Source organism: Rhamphochromis longiceps, linkage group LG8, assembly GCF_057381845.1.
Source record: "Rhamphochromis longiceps isolate RC_006_pf linkage group LG8, R_longiceps_female_GT1.1, whole genome shotgun sequence".
Taxonomy (NCBI): domain Eukaryota; kingdom Metazoa; phylum Chordata; class Actinopteri; order Cichliformes; family Cichlidae; genus Rhamphochromis; species Rhamphochromis longiceps.
In genome coordinates, this window is record NC_140564.1 from 5,630,690 (window position 1) to 5,647,216 (window position 16,527).

The following is a 16,527-nucleotide window of genomic DNA, read 5'->3' on the forward strand; positions in this document are numbered from 1 at the left end:
GCGTGTGTGTTCTTTTGTAAATAGATGATAAGTCCGAACACTTTATTGTGATAGATTTCCGATTAGTTTCCGCCTTTCAACCAGACTAACAACTTCCTGTTGGGGTACATCACCATGGTGCCTTCACCTGCAATCGTAGGCGCTCCACAGCATCTTATAGGAAATAAGAAATCCTAATGATCCATCAGTTCTCTGTAAAATAAAACCAGCATTCCCAGAAAGTCACATAAACCTTAGAGAGTAGAAATGTCTGTTTTACACACAAGTTTTTGTGTTTTCCTCTCTGATGAACAGAAGTTGATCCTTATGATTAGCTTCATTCCTTGCTTTTGTTCCACCATACCACAGCAGGGCAACTTGTTGACTGTATATAAAGTTCCTCCATGCTGTCGGACCACAGATGTCACTGCAGGCTTTTTCTAAAGGAAAACGTCTTCTTTCAGCTGCTCCCTCTTGGCGTCTCCACAGCACATCATCTGCCTCCATCTCCCCCGTTCCAGCATCCTCCTTCCTCACATCAGCCCTCTGCGTGTCCTTCACTGCATCCATGAATCTTTCCCATAGGAAACATTCTTTTCTCCTGATTCTTATACTCTCCCCGAGCACTGAAACTTTGATGCAACATGCCTTATTCACACCCATTCACACTTTTTCTATGCAGTGGTGCTTTCTTTCTAGCGTCCACACTCTGATGGATGCATCAGAGACCGTTTACCACCGGGGTTAGTATCTTGGCCAAGGTTACTACAGCTTTGCATCGACTTCTTTACAGCGGCTCTCACTTCCTCCGCCTTCCTCTACACTTCCTGATTCATCCTCCTCTCCAATTGTCTTCCTTAATCAGCTCCTCCGGGAGCCTTTTTCAGCCCCCTTTACTTGTTAGTACGCTTCCATCTGCACATCCTTTCCAAATCTGCCTATCGACAAATGCCCGTCTCTCCTTGCTTTGTAAATAAAATGGCTAAGAATAGATGATTTTGTGGAAATCCACCACTGAAATAATTCTGGTCACATCTCAGTGATCACGTCTCTGCCTCAGGGTGTCACTGCTGAGCTCTCTCCTCATTTCACAACTGAAAACAGTTTCGGTTTCATTTCTACGCAGAGCTGCGGCTCGTTTTTCTGGCTACAAGGTATTTAAAAGTCTTCTTTTACCGAGCACCACTCATAACGTAACAATGTTGAATGTACATTTGAGCTTGTATGTAAAATGTGCAACAGCTGAACAGGTAAGAGGGCAGATACAGTCAGCAGGGAGTGGGCCGAACTGCGGGCCCAGCGTCGTTTCATTGGTTTCATATTTATATAATACATTTCCATCTGCAGTGTTTAATCACATAACATGCTTTGCGCTATCAAGCTATGAGTAATATCGGGCCAATGGCACAGTGTGGAGTATAACAGCTCACAGCATAGGATGCAAATATCTAATGGAAGTAGATGGCGTCCTGCGTATTTGTGCATCTTCATTCTACTGGATATAGTTTATCTGATGTCGGTATGTTTTAATATGACTCTATTTCTGCATGATCAAAGTCGACTTTGATCATGCTCCCGTTCTGTGGGTCCAGGTGAAATACAGAAACTAGCTGCTGCTGAGCTGTGTGAGTGAACAGGTGATGACATGAGCTTGGGCGCTAACTTTATTATCCAGCACAGTGTCGTGTTCGTAACTGAGCTGCCCAGCATTCATGTTGTTGTGTGTGTTCATGTGTTAAGACACTGTGGTCCACTCAGCCATGAGTCAGTGTGGAGACACAGAGGAGGGGGGCACACCATCTAAACATGCCAAGAGCATGGAAGCCTGCCTGGGCAATGAAGCTACGGGGTGAGACAAGAACTTCTTATACGGCATACAAACTAGTACTATTTCATTTTAAAATAATCCTGAGGCAATGCTCTGTGGGGGTCTCCCCCCATGGCAAACACAGTGAGCCATGTTGTAAAGGAAGTGGAGTAACCATGTGGGCTTCACCAAGTTATGTCCCTCTATGTATTTGTTTATCCAAAAAATCAGTTTTTAAAGTAAATGTTTACAAATAGAAAGTAAGTATAATAAAATCATTAACACATAATGACTGGATTTGATATCTTTGAAATTTAATATATAGTATGCTGTTTCCCTACCAGGATGCCGAAGCAGTTAGCAGGCTCTCCTCTGTCCAGCTCTATGTCCATGAAAAGTGACTGGTCTATGGACCCGCCTTTAAATTTCAAAGAAGGGAACCTCTCTGTTGACAAAAGGTAACATTTTGAAAGTCATAAAAGCAATCAGCCCTGCCTCTTTGTTTTCAAAAACATCACTAATGCTGCACCTAAGGGTTAAATGTCCACTCCATCAGGGACTTGTGAGCGTCTCATAGCACACTGCTGTCCTCACTCCTACACTTAGCTGATGTAAACTGTCAGTGTCCCGCCCACTTTACTGTTGTTCTGCATTTCATTTGGCTCAGTTAGTATTTCATTAATCCCACGTACACCTGTAGACACCTGTAGACCCTTTATCGTTACCTACTGGTCCGTGCTGTGCTGAATATGTGCCGATCAGAGGACAGATACCAGAAATAACTGTGTACATATTCAACTTTCAGTTTATTTATGCAGTGATCCATAGTGTTACTGACCATTACTGCATTTAATAATGTTAATTGTGGATGTGTGCACGTGTGCGCTCTCTTCGCAGAGTCAGGCAACAAAAGTCTGAGGTTCATAGCTGTCAGTCTGCTCAGCAGCATCAAACAACGTTGGACTCAGTTTTTATGGTGGGAAAGTCTAAAGCACATTTTCATCACTGTTCTGTTTCTAATTGGCTCAATGACATTCCCCTGACAGAGGAGAATATGTGCACAATGCATAAATAAATACATGCATAAATGCTGAAAGATAATTTCCTATAATATTGTCTTCCAGCTGCTTGAAGAGAACATCATCACTTTTGTGAAGAATGAGCTTAAAAGGTTTCAGAGGATTCTGCAGCGTTCCACCTGCCCAGAGAAGGACAGCGAGGATGAGGATGTGTTAGCTTCTAAGGCTGAAGAGCAGACATGGAGCACCAGGGAGGCTTTTGTGAAGATCACACTGGACTTTCTGAGGGGGATGAACCAGGAGGAGCTGGCTGTCTGTTTGCAGAGCAGTAAGGGCACTCCCACTGATGCAAAGTAGGGCTGGGCGATATGGCCTAAAATCCATATCGCAGTATAGGTTGAAGCATGTGCGGTAACGATATATATCACAATTTATTTTCTTCTGTATACCGTATTTTCCGCACTATAAGGCGCACTTAAAGTCCGTAAATTTTCTCAAAAATCAACAGTGTGCCTTACAATCCGGTGCGTCTCATGTATGAATTCTGGTTGTGCTCACTGACCTCAAACCGATTTCATGTGCTACACGGCGCTCAAAAATCTGTCAAAAATGTTGTAGTACGACTTTGGTAAGCTACGAAGCCGCACTGCTTGATGGATTGTTGGAGCATTACGGCTACTGTAGTCAGGAGCCTCGCAGAGTAATCTGGGTCCTAAACTCCGTCCACTTTAGGTCCCAAAGTCAAACAAACACTGCAGCATCACTGAGAGTTAAAAACTGTCTAAATTATTTCACCTTTAATAAAATGATCAGTGTTGCTGCTTTACCGGGTGTAACAATTAAGTTTAACATCCAGGCATCCATGAAAACAGAATTTATTAAATTCAACAGCGTTAGAAGTTAGCAGGAAGTTAGCTCGCTAGCTTCCACCTAAACATGCAGTGATGTTTGTAGGGTTACTGAAGTTGGGCTAGCTGGTATATAATGATGTGCTACGTGATTGCTAGCGACACAGCTATGTTAGCATATATAGCAGATATATATATATATATAAACACAGTGAAGCTGGAGGATGAACGCTAACTTTTTTCCAATCGATAAAAGTTAACATGAGGGTTCCCGATGGTTAGGGACAAATGCAATCGCATGGCAGGATGCTCTAAATGGACCAAACTTCAGTCAGGAGAACAACTGAGATAATCCATCCACAATACGAGGTTAGTCATTAATATACTGCAACAACATGGGAATAGAGCAGCTGCCAGAGAATTCAGCATTAATGAATCAATGGTACAGAAGTGGAGGAAGCACAGTTTTTGGCTTTCCTCATATTCCAAAAGTGCTTCATCTCTTCACTATTACTGTCGCTGGCATAATTTGCAGATGATTTTTCTTGCAGCTGCTGCAATGCTTTTGACCAAAACAGGCACTTGATGACATCATCAGCATGCACTATCGCAGTAGAGCGGTATAGTCAAAATCCCTACCGTTGGTCAAATTCATATTGTTTCTACCATATACTGTTTATACCGCCCACCCCTAATGCAAAGCCTCAGTCTGTTGTGGGTGCACGTAGTCGTGTACAACGACTGGGATATGACACTATAACCCAGTGATTTCTCTGCGGCTAACGTACTATTTAATGAGTCTAAAAATAAGAAATCATCCACACGGTTAGTCATTGTCTGTACAAACATTACAAGTATATTTAAAAGTACTTGATGAGTCAATGTGACCTTTATTTCACAAAGCAAGTCATTAAGAAACGATTCTTGTTGTGATTTGGCACTGTATAGGTAAAACTGAATTGAATTAATTCCGCAGTGGAGGCATTGCTGAGCAACTTGGGCTTCTTATTTTGCCCAGTGATATTTGGCATACAGACTGAAGCAGCCAGCCCAAGAGAAGCACAGAGAAGCACAGAGAAGCACACAGCTGTCGTGGTTATCAAACAGATTATATTTTATCCTCTGCTAGAAAAGCCTCATATTTTAAATTTTGACCAGCTGTTCATTGTTCTGAAATTTTAACACCATCTCATTTGTTTTTTGTCCAACAGGAGTGGGTGCATCCATTTGCCAGGATAAACTCAAATTAAATCTTAGAAGGAAGTTCCAGCATTTGTTTGAGGGAATTACTAAAGTAGGAAACCCAACACCTCTCAATCAGATCTACACAGAGCTGTACATCACAGAGGGAGGGACCGGAGAGGTCAGTGACGAACATGAGGTCAGACAGATCGAAACAGCATCTAGACGACGTGCGAGGTTAGAAAAGACAATCGCCTGTAAAGACATATTTCAGCCGCTGCTGGGAAGAGATCAACCAGTCAGAACAGTGCTGACAAAGGGAGTGGCTGGTATTGGGAAAACGATATTAACACAAAAGTTCACTCTAGACTGGGCAGAAGGCAAAAACAACCAAGATATCCAGTTTACATTTCCATTCACTTTCAGGGAGCTAAATGGATTAAAGGAGGAAAAGTTCAGCTTGGTAGAACTCGTTCATCTCTTCTTCTCTGAAACAAAGGATGCAGAATTTTGCAGATTTGAAGACTTCCAGGTTGTGTTTATCTTTGACGGTCTAGATGAGTGTCGCCTTCCTCTGGACTTTCAAAATAATAAGATCCTAACTGATGTCACAGAGTCCACCTCAGTGGATGCACTGCTGACAAACCTTATCAGAGGAAAACTCCTTCCATCTGCTCGACTCTGGATAACCACGCGGCCTGCAATGGCCAGTCATATTGATCCTAAATGTGTTGACGTAATAACAGAAATCAGAGGGTTCACTGACTCGAAGAAGGAGGAGTACTTCAGGAAGAGTTTCAGGAATGAAAAGCAGGCCAGCAGGATCATTTCCCACATTAAAGCATCACAAAGCCTCCACATCATGTGCCACATCCCAGTCTTCTGCTGGATCACTGCTACGGTTCTGGAGGATGTGCTGAAAACCAAGAAGGGAGGAGAGCTGCCCAAGAACTTGACAGAGCTGTACATCCACTTCCTGGTGGTTCAGGCCAAAATGAAAAAGGTCAAGTATGATGGAGGAGCTGAGACAGATCCACACTGGAGTCCAGAGAGCAGGAAGATGATTGAATCTCTGGGAAAACTGGCTTTTGATCAGCTGCAGAAAGGAAACCTGATCTTCTATGAATCAGACCTGACAGAGTGTGGCATTGATATCAGAGCAGCCTCAGTGTACTCAGGAGTGTTCACACAGATCTTTAAAGAGGAGCGAGGACTGTACCAGGACAAGGTGTTCTGCTTCGTCCATTTGAGTGTTCAGGAGTTTCTGGCTGCTCTTCACGTCCATCTGACCTTCATCAACTCTGGAATCAACCTGCTGGAAGAGGAGCAAACAACCACTCAGATGTCAAAGCCTAATCAATATGAACTGAAACTCTTCTACCAGAGTGCCGTGGAACAGGCCTTACAAAGTCCAAATGGTTACTTGGACTTGTTTCTACGTTTCCTTTTGGGTTTGTCACTGCAGTCCAATCAGACTCTCCTACAAGGACTACTCAAAGAGACAGGCGTAAACTCACAGATAAACCAGGAAGTAGCCAAGTACATCAGGGAGAACATTGGGGAGAATCTGTCCCCAGAGAGAAGCATTAACCTGTTCCACTGTCTGAATGAGCTGAACGACCACTCTCTAGTGGAAAGGATCCAACAGTCGTTGACATCAGGAAATCTTTTCACGGTTAAACTATCCCCTGCTCAGTGGTCTGCTTTGGTCTTCATCTTACTGTCTTCAGAAAAAGATTTGAATGAGTTTGACCTGAGGAAGTACTCTGCTTCTGAAGAAGGTCTTATGTGGCTGCTGCCAGTGGTCAAAGCTTCCAGTAAATCTCTGTATGTTCATGCACGACCAGATAAGTCACTGTCACTTTAAATACTGTAAAGAAAGAGAAAAAATGATTAACTTCCTACTTGTTTTTTTCCTTACCCCATCAGGATGATTGGATGTAACCTTTTGAGCAGAAGCTGTAAAGCACTGTCCTCTGTTCTTAGCAAGTCCTCTAGTTTAAAAGAGCTGGACCTGAGTTACAACAACCTGCATGATTCAGGCATAAGGACAATGTTTGCAGATCTGGAGAAAAACTTTAAACTTGAGGTTCTCAGGTTGGTTTCAGAATTTTTACACTAAAATTGTATTATTTAAATATATAGGTTAGAAAATGAAACAGGGAAAGTCAGGAAACTGTTAATCTCCATAAGTTCATATGTGTATTTTCATACTTACCATTAATTTTTAGTGTGATGGCTGCACACTGAGACTCTTAAACTTTCAGCTGGATCCATTTAAACATTAAAGGCCACTCTGTGCTTTCAGGTCTAAACTTGGCCCCATAATCTAATAATGGCCAGATCAAAGTAAAAGCTTTACTCAGTGAATATTCTTGGTGCTAAATAGCATACAAATAGACTGATGATTATTTCTAATCCACGTTCTTTTGCTGCAGTTCGCACAATTTACAGGTCACACAGACAGACAGACAGACAGCCCAATAGATAGATTGATAGCTTGATAGATTATCTTAGGAAGAAGAAAAACATAGATCTTATTTTTTCTTAAAAGAACCACTGTATTACAGCAACCAAAAAACGTGATTCAATAAATCAAAATCTAAATTTTATATAATAAGAAGAATTCATTTCTGAAAAAACAAACAACAACCCCAAACAAACGCTGAATTACAGGTTTAATGTGGGTTCTTTACCTTTAACAGAAAAACACAGTAAATGGGGACATCAAGAGCTCAGAATAATCAATACTTAAATGTAATTGTATTTAATTAAAGTATACATCTCAACAGGAACACTGAAATGAGGGGACTTCAGTTAATAAAATCAAATAGTGTTAAAAAAATGGCTAGATTCCCTGTTAGTGGTTTTAAAATAAATGGAGGCTGTGCTCTTCAAGATCATGTCCCTTAAAGGTCCGATGGTGTAATGTCCAAATACCTCGGAACAATTATAGATTCCAAACTGAACTTTGAAACAAACTGAGAAGCTTAGTCATGTTTCACAACGCTGTCTTATTTCCACCTTAATAAACCATGATGATTTCATTTAACATGATTTTAAATCAAATTGTGAAACAGAGGAGGCATTTTTGGTTTTATTTATTTCTTCATTATGCAATATTATGCTTTTCTGTTATCTCTGTTTGTATTGAAAATGTATAGTGTCGATGAATGACACCATAGTAACCTGAACCTACCCCTGAATGAATAAATCTATATTCAAATATTTTTCAATAATTCTCATTAGTACGAGCTGAAATTTGTTTTGTTTTTTTTCTGTATTTTTTTTATTCCACATTTCTGATGAATGCTCAATATTATGTCTTCAGGCTAAATGGCTGCGAGCTTTCATGGAGAAGCTGTAAAACTCTCTCCAGAGTTCTCAGCAGTCAGTCCTCTACTCTGGAAGTGCTGGATCTAAATAATAATGAGTTGACGGATTTAGCAGTCACGTATCTCTTCACGCCACTTGAGAGTCAACTGTGTACACTGAAGATTGTCAGGTAAGAGCTTTTCAACAACATGTGACAACATTCATATTCAAATCAGCACTTCTGAACCTGTGGTGCCTAACATTCAGAATCTGAAGGGTCTAGTTTGTCCTGAAAATTCTATTTTGCTGGATTTCTTATAAATTTTACTGAATTCTTTTTTTTCTTCAGGCTGGGTGGCTGTAGCCTGTCGAATGAAAGCTGTGAAGCTCTTGCTTCAGTCCTCAGTTGCCAGTCATTCAGTATGATAGAGCTGGACCTGAACAATAATGACCTGCAGGACTCAGGAGTGGCGCTGCTGTCTTGTGGATTGAAGAGTCCTCAGTGCAAACTTGAAACTCTCAGGTTAGATAAGAATATGCTTTTGTTTTTTGTTATTTCAAGTTTTTTAATGTTGTCATATCACACATTTTCTACAGTTAATGCAAAATTTCAAACAGATAAACCCAATGATGTTGAAATGTTTACAGCTTGTCAGGTTGTCTGATAACAAAGAAGGGTTGTGCTTCGTTGAGCTCAGCACTGAGTTCAAACCCTTCTCATCTAAGAAAGCTGGATCTGAGTTATAATCACCCAGGACCCACAGGAGTGACGCTCTTCTCTGCTGCACTGCAGGATCCACACTGCAGATTGGACTCTCTAAGGTAGGAAGACAGGTGCTCGTAACCTTATTCAAATTAAGACTTCAGAAACCAACCTATGGATACTACAAGCAACCTGTCAGTCACATGTAAAAACATTTTTGGTTACCCTAACTGGAGCAAGAGTGTACAAAACAAACATCATGTTCTATTTAATACAAGTGACTGAGGCTATAAACCCATCAGAAAAGTCTTTACCAAGGTCAAACAATACCATAGCCACCCACTCAATCCAGTTCAGTTCAACTTTATTTACATAACCCCAAATCACAACAACAGTTGTCTCAAAGCGCTTCATATTGTAAGGTGAACACCCTACAAAAATCAACAAACAAACCCTTATTGGCAAGCACTTGGCAACAGTGGGAAGGAAAAACTTTAACTTTAACAGGAAGAAACCTTCAGCAGAAGCAGGCTCGGGGGAGGCGGGGCCATCTGTTGGGGTGAGGGGAGGGAGACAGGACAAAGACACGCTGTGGAAGAGAGCCAGAGATGAATCATAACTAACCATTAAATGCAGAGAGGTGTATAAACATTTAGAGATTTGGAAGAGGGGAGTGAAGAAGCCCACGGAGGCCTCGGCCCATTGCACTGTAACTAAGGGAGAGTTCGGAGTCACCTGATCCAGCCATTAGTTTATGCTTTAGCAAAAATGAAAGTTTGAACCTTAATCTTCAAAGTCGAGAGGTTGTCTCTCTCTCCCAAATCCACAATTCGTTCCACAGAAGAGGGGCCTGAAAACTGAAGGCTCTGCCTCCCATTCTACTTTTAAATACTCTAGGAACAACAAGTAGGCCTGCAGAGCGAGAGCGAAGTGCTCTAATAGGCTGATATGGTACTACAAGGTCATTAAGATAAGATGGGGCCTGATTATTTAAGACCTTGTATGTGAGGAGCAGGATTTTGAATTCTGGATTTAACAGGAAGCCATTTTGGATTAGCTGAAGGCTTTTCAGGGAGTTTTTAGGACTTCCTGATAATAATGAATTACAGTCGTCCAGCCTGGAAGTAATAAATCAGATTTTTTTAGAGGACAGAATACTGTTCTGAGATGCAAATTTTTAGCTAGTCAAGCACATCGTGTCTTGCTTATCCTCCAAACTCAGCTAAACAAAACCAACGAATGTATGAAAACATTTTCATGTCTCTTTGTTTGAATTATTATTCCAGGCTGGACAGCTGCGGAGCTCAACGATTGAAACCAGGACTGAGGAAATGTAAGTGTTTTTAGCTTGATTAATGAAGCTAAAATGAGCTTATGTATATATATATATATATATATATATATATACATACACCGAGTGTCATTCATCTAAAGAAAAGACAGATCTATGACCTGGACTTTGTGAAGGTTTAAATACATTTATGATCAAACTTGATTATGTAGAGTTTGTATCATTTCTTTGATGCCTACCAAATGTCTTTGAACTCTGTTAGCTCACAGTTAAAAGATTTGTTTCATGTTTTAGCACCGATGTGTTGTTATCACATTTCTTAATATTAAGTTGGCAAAAAGATTTTACCTTTTAAGATTTTATGCCTTAAACTTGCTGACTTGCAGTACATTTACTAATTGTTTATCTGAAGCTGTAGTATAAAATAATTTGATATAACAATGGATTAATTTGCTCTGGGTCATGTGATCTGCGTGGTGATGCAGTCATGTGATGTGACTGGCATCAGTGCTTGGCTCTGTGGACGGTTCTGACGGTTCTGTTTTCATTTTGATCTGCCGTCAGACGCCTGTGAACTCAAAATGGACCCGAACACAGTACACAGGAACCTTTACCTGACAGAAAACAACATTGTGACAGATGACGACGAGGAATGGCTGTATCCAGATCACTCTGAGAGGTTTGAGTGCTGGTACCAGCTGATGTGTACACGTGGCCTGACTGGTCACTGTTACTGGGAGGTGGACTGGAGTGGGCTGGTATCTATAGGAGTGACTTACAGAGGGATTAAAAGGAGTGGTGATGGTATTGACAGTCGTATTGGTGGGAACAACATCTCCTGGAGTCTGGACTGTTCTGCTGACAATTATTCTGCATGGCATAATAACTCAGTCCGGATCATAGATAGCCCTGCTCCCTCCACTGAAACGAACAGAGTGGGAGTGTATTTGGACTGGTCTGCTGGCACTGTATCCTTCTACAGAATCATTTTTGATACACCAACACACATCCACACGTTCCACTGCAGCTTCACCGAACCTCTTTATCCTATCTTCAGGATACGGTCAGAGTTCACCTATGGTGTTTACAACTCTGTGTCTCTATGTCAGATGGATGCAGAAGACTAGAGACAAACTGCTTTCCTTACACGTTTATTTGAAGCATTTTATAATTTGAAGATAACTGACAAACATGGACTATAATGGACTATAACAGACACAAAGTTTTACATCTTGGTTTGGCAGCTGCAAGTCCTGTAAGATGCAACAACTGAATAGCATTGTTAAGACTGCCAGGAGGATTGTTGGTGCCCCTCTCTCGCCTCTGGAGGAGATCTACAAACAGGGCCGCATACACAGAGCTATCTCCATCATCAGAGACCCCCACCACCCGTCTCATGGCCTGTTCTTCCTCCTGCCGTCTGGCAAGAGGTACAGGAGCATCAGCTGCAGAACCACCAGGATGCTGGAAGGCTTCTTTGCACAAGCTGTGAGACTGATAAATGGACTGTGCCCCCTCCCCATCCACTCAGCTACTCACACAGCTACACTGTAAGATCCACAATCGGACTGTGATGCCCCCTATCTGCACACACACACACACACACACACACACACACACACACACACGCACGCACGCACGCACGCGCACACACACACACACACACACACACACACACACACACACACACACACACACACACACACACACACACACACAATATACTCCCCAGATACACACACTACTTACTTTAACAACCCCCTTCTGTGAAAGGGCTGCTGCTACCTGTATGAGTGTGACTGTTTAGACTTGTGTTTGTTTTAGAATTTAGATTTTATGTTCTTTATCCCCATTTATTGTTACGATTTTTTACTGCTCTTTTTAAAACTTTTTCTTTTTTAAATTGTATTGACTATTGCACTGTAGAGGCTGGTGAGAAACAGTATTTCAGCCTGGGTAACACCAATGACAATAAACGTGAAACTAATAGACTATAAAGATGGAAAATTAAGGAGAAGAGCATTACAGGACATCCAGGCCTTTATACGTTTAATACATGCCTGTATTGCTGTTTGTATCACTTGGCTTCATGTATAAATAAAGAGAAGGGTATTATCTGCACTGTTTTCAATGACACAGCCTAAGGGAATCATGTATGCTATAAAAACTGTTGGTCGCAGCAGAGAACCTAGTGAAACTTCACACCAACTCTTTTGAAGAAGAGGACTCCCTATTTACTTGAATAAACTGTAAATTATCAGATCGTTATGATTCACTCATGTGTAGCTTAAATGCTGAAATAAATCTGTCTTGGACCATTGTCAGAGCTGTTTGTTGCTGTACGTCTTATTTGCTAAATGCAACAAAATATGGTATTACTCTAATGACATGGCAAAATTAAAATACTAAATAATCATTTTTAAAAATCCATTGCAGAGAAGTTACATTTGGTCAAAGATTTAAATTATTTCCACTTATTAGTGATACTGAAGGACCCGTCCCATCCTGGCAACAAACTGTTCCAACTTCTGCAATCTGGTAGAAAGTTCCGCATCTTCCGGGCAAGGACAGAGAGACTCAAGAGGAGCTTCTATCCCCAAGCCATCCATGCCCTAAACACACACACCCGCCCTCTCACATCATCTATAATTGACTGAGACAGGACTCTTCCAGACACTAAACCAAGGCACAATGTACATTTCAATTCCTTTAATTTTAAATATGTTTATATTGTCTATCCTGTAAAATAGTCAGATGTCTATTCATATAAATGTACAGAATTCACCTGCTTGCTGCTACTACTGCACATTCACCCAGTGTATATACTATATGTAGATATATATAATGTTCTTCCTCTACACCCCCCCACCAATTTTTGCACATGTCGAGGAGCGTGTCAGGCTACATTTCACTGTGTGTTATACTTGTTTAACTATGCATGTGACAAATAAAGAACCTTGAACCTTGAACCTTACAGTGAAGGCTGTTTCATCTCATTGTAAGGCTTAAGAACGTGACACATCAGCTTATTGATATTTCTAATAAATAGACATTATTTTGGTAGGTCGCTGACCCCTGCTGTCTCAGTCTGCTTTGCCACTGATGCAGTGGACAAACATGACAGGCAGGGGGCGCTGAGGTAGAACTTGAAACATTTTAACAACAATAAAAAGATGCACATTTAACACGATCATTTCAAACCATGTGACATTCAAACGGTGATTGGTTACATTCAAAGGTTGGAATTTACCTTTAAAACAAGGAAATAAAACTAAGGTTACAACGTCATCAAAGCTGTGCGTTACAGAGCTGATTCAGTCACAGTCCTCATAAGTTTTATTTCCTGTTGAAATGAAGTCAGAGCAGACAAACACGGGCTGATCCCGACATCGACGACAAACTGCTCGTCGTATTCATTATTTTGAAAGGTTTGACCGGAACAGCCTTCTTGACCGTGGTTAACCCGGTGCGGGTCTGACGTGAGTGCGTCGTTTGTGGAGTGTTTGGCTAACCCTCACTCGGGGCACAGAGTGTAACTCTGCCGGTGGAGGGGGCTTTTTCTACCGTCAGGCTAGCCGAGAGCCGTCGGAGCGGAGGCACACCGGGGAAAGACGACGAGACGGGTCCAGGTGCTGTTTACCGTCCAACAAACCCGGGATCGTTTGTGTTGCAGTGGCGCTTTCCTGGTGTTTCCTGTGGTAAACGCGTGTGCTCTGATGTTTCACGGTAAGTTGGTGCGAAGCCCCGGTGCCTGTGCTCCTCCACCATGCCAGACTCCACTTTAAAATCTTCCCATTTAAGGAGCGCTTGTTGTAGCACAAGAAGTTCACGCGCGTGGCGCAGGAGACACGAAAGTCTGCCTGTTTACGGCTCTTCTCGGATGTTCCCAGTGGTTCACAGCTGGAGGGGTTTATTCGCCGAGCTAACACTGAACGACTTCTTTACTGAGCACGTTTACAGACGGACGACGTCCGTGGCTGGTTTGTGACACAAGGATCACAGCAGGCGTGAAAGGCAGGGTTTGCATGTAGGTGCTGAGCTCTGCTGTGATGTGTGGTTTGGACAAAGAGACTGAAGATGCTCACGTTTTCACTGGGCGTGATGGACAGGGTTGGAGGCAGAGAGGGTTTGGACATGTGCAGTGGAGGGACACCGAGCTGCTGGTGACTCTTACAGAGAACAGCAGAAAGAAGACAACGGGGTACAATGACTGAATGCACTGACATTGAAATATGCAAACATAATGGCTTTATTCAGCACAGCTTCAGTAATGTTTAGCTGTGGGCTTTGGGGAGGCCAGTCCCTGACTGATTTATATCCAGGGTTGGTTTTGCTGCACAGTCCAAACATGAAGGTGCTTCGATCATTTGGTGACTCTAGATCACCCTGAGGTGGATCAGTGGAAGATGATGGATGAAAAAATGATTTATTAGTTTTGTCTGACCATCTTCCCTCTGAATGTCCCATTTAACACTATTATAAAAGAAAACCATCAAAAGGAGCCAGTCTTCACATTAGAAGGCCAAGTCCTCTCCATCTGTGCTGGGGAATTTCATGTTGTTGTGGATGGTCGTCAGTTCTGTTGTCCCAAGGTGCTTTATAGAGTAAGATAGAGGGAACCCCGGTCCCTTGTGACTTGGTGACAGTGGGATAAAAGACGTCCCCTTTATCAGGTCGGTCTCTGGTGGAAGCAGGCTCGGTGCCATCTGCCACAGCAGGCTGGAGAAGTAAAGAGAAGACGTGAGCAACGCTGAAAGGTGTTCCTCTGTACTGAAAGGGTTTTGGGATACAGTTGTTGCTTTGCTGTCTGCACACACATGCTGTATATTATTGTCTGAAGAGCAGCTGCTGCTGAGTACAGCAGTCTGTGTGCAGCGAGCCTCTCAGATCATGCACTCTGATTTTGTTGGTAAATGCTGGATTGCCCTCACTCTGTAGGACTGCAGTCGAACCGCTTCAGATGGGGGCTGGCAGCAAATCCCGTTCACCATTTTGCAACTAAGTGAGTCCCTTTGCATGGAGGAGAATCCAGTAGTGGAAACAGATGTGCGCATTCATTGGAGAACCAGGCGAGCTCAATCCAGCTGTGAAATGGAGGATTAAAAGGCAAAGCACTTAGTAAGTCCTTCACACAGAAAATATCATATAAAATATAGAAAGTGACACGTGCAAAAGTAATGTCCTGTTTTAATGAAGGGGCATGGCAGAGACGTGTGGCTGTGCAAGCATTTTAGGCATTCAAACGGAGGGAAGCGTCTCTGCAGCAGTGACAAAGTCCTGGTCTGGGGCTCAGGTGGACCTGCATTCAAAACAGGTGGAAAAGACTGCATCAGGAACACTTTGGAAAACAGCAACCGCAGCTGCCCCCACTCACGTACGACGGGATGAAGTGAAGCAGAGAACGGTCCTGTGCTCTGACTCTCTGGCTTAAAGAGGAGAAGTGGCGATCGTGGCTCAAGAGTTGGGAGTTCGCCTTGTAATCAGAAGGTTGCCGGTTCGAAGCCCCAGCTCAGACAGTCTCGGTCGTTGTGTCCTTGGGCAAGACGCTTCACCCGTTGCCTACTGGTGGTGGTCAGAGGGCCCGGTGGCGCCAGTGTCCGGCAGCCTCGCCTCTGTCAGTGCGCCCCAGGGTGGCTGTGGCTACAACGTAGCTGCCATCACCAGTGTGTGACTGGATATGTAAAGCGCTTTGGGGTCCATAGGGACTAGTAAAGCGCTATATAAATACAGGCCACTTTTATTAGCACACAGTTTGACACCAGCTTCGGTGGGGGTGGGGTCTCAGGCGGGGGCACCTATAACATTATGCACATATTCCAGCAGCACAGCTCTGTAGGATCCATCCTGTCATCCACTGAAAACACTGAATTATAAAAAGGAAAAATGATGGAAACATCAAACAGCTGATTACAGCACAACATGTAACGTGTCCTGATCATTGGGTTCTGCTTTTTCTTCTCAGTGTTGCAACTTCTGTAATAAATCACGTGTGGTTGGCAGAGGTTCGCCGTCTTCATCCCCACAGTCTGATCATGTTTGTAGCTTATACATTTGAAATAGCTTAGGCTTTTAGCAGAGCGTCAGCTGGACCCGTGTTGTTGCAGGTGACGTTGTGCTGCTGTTAAACTGAGGGTTTGGGATGAATGTGCCTCTCCACACGCTGTTGAATCTTCCTGTTTCTATGCAGGACTCGTCGCTGTGATCTGATGATGGGACAGGGTGCTGCTGGGAGTGACTGCAGCCCTGGAGGCTGATGAATCTGCTCCATCAGCCAGTCAGGATGCACATAGCTTCAGTCGGGGTCAGCAAGTTCTGCTTCCTGTTTTCTCTCGCGTTCTGCGGCCTCCTGCTCCTGCTCATTCCAGCTCTCCGGCCCCCTGCAC

The 16,527-nt window shown here is 42.8% G+C and overlaps 2 protein-coding genes across 5 annotated transcripts in view; both read left to right on the forward strand.

Moving 5' to 3' along the window:
- Window positions 1–830: 830 nt before the first annotated feature.
- Window positions 831–11,397, forward strand: LOC146662981 (protein NLRC3-like). Of its 3 annotated transcripts, none has more exons than XM_085415548.1 (12): window positions 831–1,229; window positions 1,720–1,828; window positions 2,131–2,244; window positions 2,684–2,762; window positions 2,911–3,133; window positions 4,865–6,662; window positions 6,765–6,932; window positions 8,167–8,340; window positions 8,500–8,673; window positions 8,799–8,972; window positions 10,140–10,186; window positions 10,709–11,397. In XM_085415548.1, the coding sequence occupies exons 2-12, from the start codon at window positions 1,740–1,742 to the stop codon at window positions 11,269–11,271; spliced, it is 3,603 nt and encodes a 1,200-aa protein (XP_085271674.1). In that variant the 5' UTR covers window positions 831–1,229; window positions 1,720–1,739; the 3' UTR covers window positions 11,272–11,397. The 3 variants fall into 3 exon arrangements, with proteins under 3 accessions (XP_085271674.1, XP_085271673.1, XP_085271675.1); XM_085415547.1 differs by having other exon boundaries at window positions 831–1,133; XM_085415549.1 differs by lacking the exon at window positions 1,720–1,828 and having other exon boundaries at window positions 831–1,133.
- A 1,858-nt stretch (window positions 11,398–13,255) lies between these two features.
- LOC146662982 (beta-1,3-N-acetylglucosaminyltransferase radical fringe-like) overlaps window positions 13,256–16,527 on the forward strand; it is a 21,310-nt gene continuing 18,038 nt past the window's right edge. The window contains exons 1-3 of one of the 2 annotated variants that reach the window (XM_085415557.1): window positions 13,256–13,870; window positions 15,083–15,262; window positions 16,332–16,527. The exon at window positions 16,332–16,527 is cut by the window's right edge and continues 365 nt beyond it. In XM_085415557.1, the coding sequence (XP_085271683.1) occupies window positions 16,398–16,527 (130 nt within the window). In that variant the 5' untranslated portion in view covers window positions 13,256–13,870; window positions 15,083–15,262; window positions 16,332–16,397. The remainder of the gene's footprint in view (window positions 13,871–15,082; window positions 15,263–16,331) is intronic. The other variant, XM_085415556.1, reaches the window with a different exon arrangement.